Consider the following 4,339-nt stretch of genomic DNA (forward strand, 5'->3'; position numbering starts at 1 on the left):
CGGGCGTGCAGGCCTTTGAAATACTAATTCCTCTATTAAATCAGTAAATGATTAATTATTAGACTAACTTTGTTCAGTGATCAATAGTTGTAGTTTATTCACAGAACTTCACGCTAAGAGACTCAAGAGCTGGTTCTCTACTAAACGCTAGATTCGTTGCGTTTTAAGTTATTTGGACAAATACCAACCTAGTTTAGATAATCAGCTTAAAAAAGTTTTGGGTGATCAGTTAACTTAAAACAATTTCCACACCTTCATCCTGTACACAGTTATTTCATTGATTTTTTTTTTTCCTTTTTTAAATCTGAAAAGCAAATGTCCAAGTTTAATACTTTTTCGCCGAAAAACCCACACCTTCATACTGTACAAATCACTTTTATTTCGTGGTTTTATATTTTTTATTATATTTTTTCTTTTTTAAATAATTAAAGTATTAAAGTTTCCTACTTTGTTGACGAAAAACTCAATCACACTTATAGAAATTAAGACTTTCTGCAGATGTATTCAAGCGAGTGAAAAGAGCAGTTTCCTTTTTAGAAATTAAGACTTTCTGCAGATGTATTCAAGCGAGTGATTAAGAGTAGTTTCCTTTTGAGAAATTTTTTAATCTTCTCAAATAAAGCTTCCTACTAAAGATAACAAGTTTATCATTCACCGGTACTTTTGGCCTTACATACATAATCTAGAAATTATAAATAAATATAACACACCAATATTTAAAAATAAGGTGTAGGAGTTTTAATTGGCAAACTCGATATTTGAAAAAATAAAAGATTAAGTTCAGGTATTGTCAATTTTATTTGTTAAAGTGAAATTCTCTCAAATTCCAAAACCAAGCAGATCGGAATAACAGACATTAAGCCGTTTATTGGGGTGGCAAGTACCCCCTGTTTATGTTACGGGTAACAGATGTAACAACAGTAGTAGTTTCTATCGTAACTGTAGTAGTTTCTTCTTGAACCAAAGTTTGAGTACTCCACACTGGCACAGTCAACACCTATGGTTAGAAATAAGAAAATGTTTATTAAATATTGAAAAAAATGTTTACCAAGCATATTTATCACAATCTTAAGAGATTAAGAATTCTGCATTAAAATTTAAAGAATCAACATAGAAATTTAAAAATAGCCTCAAAATGTCCATCAGCTACCAGATAAGAGAACAGAAATAGTCTCTAATTACAGGCAAATGAAAACATTGAAAAAATTAAAAACAGTATTACAAATACTTACAGAATGGGCAACCGAAACATGGGTGATGCTTTGCCAGAATCTAACAGTCTGGGTGGTAGTTACAAAACTAGTGAAAACCGATGTTACAGTCAGGGTTGGCGTGACCATTATTTCCACAGTTCTGATTATGACGGGAGTTGAAGTCACCCTCATGACAGATGTCACTGTTCGTGGATTAGCCGGGAAATAGCTGTACACAGTGACAAATGCAGTGACTAATTCATTGACGTTTGTAGTTTCGGTTATCCACACATCACTAGTTACCCTTACTCTTAGGGGATGAGTCTTGAATACCTGAAGCAAAGCAAGATAAAAAAAATTAGTTCAGGAGCTTTGTCAGGCAAAATTATAAATTATGAAAAAAAAAATCTAGTTTTAAGTAAGAAGTTTATATAAGTAACCAATTAAATGATTTAGAAAAAGTTTAGTTCAAAAAATAAAGTTTAGGTCACTAACTAGTTTTGAAAAAGATGAGTAATCAGCAGGATATTTTTAAACACTGGACACTTTACAGTTTTAAAACAAAATCTTATATTCAAGGTAAAGTAAATTATGGACACTTCAGTTTTAAAACAAAATCTTATAATTCTAGGCAAAGTAAATTATTTCAACATAATCTTACAGTTTCTGTTCTAGTTTCTGTGAATGGAGTTATTGTTGCTGGTGCGAGCGCAGAAGTCAGGACGTGAGTCTCATAGTTGGGGGCGATCTGGCAGCTAGCCTGAAAAGAGTCAAGATAAACAGTTAAAAGGAATTAAGAAATAAATTTCTAATATAGAAGTTACACAAAGTAATATCACAAAGAAAACTAACAATCCATACCTACCAGTGCACAGAAGGTACCGAAGAGGACGAAAAGGATAGCCATCTGGGGGAAAAAAAAAAAAAAAAAAAAAAAAAACTTAGAAAAAATATTATGAGAGTAGTTTGAAGATTATATATATAAAATACGCAAAATATAAAATTTGTTAATTTACCAAGTCCGTAGCCAGATACCTAATACTCTAAACAATACGCAAAATATAAAATTTGTTAATTTACCAAGTCCGTAGCCAGATACCTAATACTCTAAACAATACGCAAAATATAAAATTTGTTAATTTACCAAGTCCGTAGCCAGATATCCAATACTCTAAACTGACATGACTAAAGGTATAAGTTGTAGTTTTTTCTCGTTATAATAGATCAAGTAAATGTTTAAAATTTGATTTTAAATTTGCAAAGTCAGTAAATTATTTTTAGATAACCCAACTGTAGTAAGAATGACTTTCACCCATATACACAATGTTTTTCATGCAAAGGATTTTTAAATATCCTGCAAACTTTTCGCAACTTAAGCTAGTTGCTATATTCTCAACTTAATAAATTTCATAATTCACGGCCATAAATAAATTATATAAAGTACCACATTGATGTATAAAATGAGCCTGGGTTAAAGTGGAAATCCCACGACAGTTTAGTATTTACTAACTTAATTCATGGAATATAATTTAAAGACTTTTAAGAGATAAGTTTTTCAACATGTATGATATATAATAAAAGCATTAATAGATTCTTTGTTGCTACCCCAGTCATTCAAATTGGGAGCATTCCAGCCATTATAGCAAGGATATCCAGACAAATTTAATTTCATAAGTACTAAGCTTTCATAGAGTACCGTAATAAAGTCATTATACTAATAATTATTGCAATAATAGACCACTTCATAATCAAGGCTTAATTAGTATATTCTACACAAAACAAAGTTACTTCGAGACCTACAAAAATTGCTGGCTCTGTAATAAATTTGAGCAACATTAAAAATTCTTGAAGTAAAGTACATTTAATGGCTTTAAATCAGATTTAAAGTTTAATATCTAATAAACACCAACCCAGAACAGTGTATAATAAAAAAAGAGGCAATAGTTCACGAATTACACATGTCACCATTGATCAAAACGTTAATAGAATCAAAATAAAAACTTACATTTAACGCGTAACATTACTAATAAGCCCTCTTGAGTCTTATATGGAAAATCACCAAATTATACTAAAAAATTACACACACAAAATTAAAATAAAAAGCTGAACTCCTACCTTGCGGAGAATACACTTTATCTTTTAGAGACAAGAAAGGAAGTGTAGATGGAGTAGTTTGAACGCTGGATCACAACTGACCAAATCTTGACCGAAAGCTTCGATTATACTTCTGTTTTGAACTTCGGCCACAGCCAGTAGCACCCGACACAGATAGTTAAAGGTTGTTTTAGGCTTACAGCACTGCTTATTCCAGTGATTACGTCATTGGCCCATGGAACTAAGAGCAATTAGCCGGAGAATTCCTTAACAAGGATGAGGTATACAAAAAAGAAAAGAAAAAAAAAAAACGTAGATTTGAAAGACTGTCTATACGTTTTCAAAGGTTCACCCCTAAAACATCAAGTTCAATATGTTTTTGTGTTATGATATTTAATATCATATCACTTTTATTAACGCAAAAGATCATCATTTTTTCTTTAAATTGTTCATTAAGGATCACCATAATTAATTAAAGTATATGTGTTCTTATCCATTGACAATGTCCATGCTAATCAATTGCAATCTTTAAAACACAGGAAAAACTATTCCTGTAAAAGTAGTAAGCTTAATTTCCTAAGTCTGTAAAATTTAATATTTTAATTGATTTGTAAAAAATAGTTCATATCAGATAACTTGGTATTATTATAGATATGATGGTCATTTACGTTATCAAATATATGCAAATATCGTTATTACTATTATTTTACAAGAACTTACATTACAGACCTATCCGTCACTCAACAGCTTACTTATTTATCGGTTATGCAATTTATTCAATTATAAATAAACATATTGTGGTTCAATAATATCAATAGATAATGATGTATTAGGACTGATACTTGGAAAACTTACTTAACTCAAATGATACTGGAGTATAAAAACAGATTCCCGAGATAAGCAATTTACAGGAGATGGGGACACAAAGCCTCTAAATGATTACCAAGAAATGTCTTTAATGTTCACGATGAGAGAGAGAGAGAGAGAGAGAGAGAGAGAGAGAGAGAGAGAGAGAGAGAGAGAGAGAGAGAGAGAGAGGGTAAATGCACTCA

General features: G+C 31.0%; 1 protein-coding gene across 1 annotated transcript; it reads right to left on the bottom strand.

Annotated features, from left to right (window-relative positions):
• Window positions 1–779: 779 nt before the first annotated feature.
• On the bottom strand, window positions 780–3,394 carry LOC137646937 (uncharacterized). The gene is made up of 5 exons (XM_068380008.1): window positions 3,309–3,394; window positions 2,059–2,100; window positions 1,855–1,953; window positions 1,233–1,526; window positions 780–997 (listed from the first exon to the last, which is right to left on the bottom strand). Exons 2-5 carry the CDS (start codon window positions 2,098–2,100, stop codon window positions 866–868), a joined length of 567 nt encoding a protein of 188 aa, XP_068236109.1. The 5' UTR covers window positions 3,309–3,394; the 3' UTR covers window positions 780–865.
• Between the last annotated feature and the right edge of the window lie 945 nt (window positions 3,395–4,339).

This window comes from Palaemon carinicauda, chromosome 9, assembly GCF_036898095.1.
Source record: "Palaemon carinicauda isolate YSFRI2023 chromosome 9, ASM3689809v2, whole genome shotgun sequence".
NCBI classification, from domain to species: domain Eukaryota; kingdom Metazoa; phylum Arthropoda; class Malacostraca; order Decapoda; family Palaemonidae; genus Palaemon; species Palaemon carinicauda.

Coding starts and splice junctions, on each gene's coding strand:
- LOC137646937 (XM_068380008.1), bottom strand. CDS start 2,100: ATGGCTATCCTTTTCGTCCTCTTCGGTACCTTCTGTGCACTG. Junction 1,954..2,058: donor TCGGTACCTTCTGTGCACTG/GTAGGTATGGAT, acceptor GACTCTTTTCAG/GCTAGCTGCCAGATCGCCCC. Junction 1,527..1,854: donor CAGAAACTAGAACAGAAACT/GTAAGATTATGT, acceptor GCTTTGCTTCAG/GTATTCAAGACTCATCCCCT.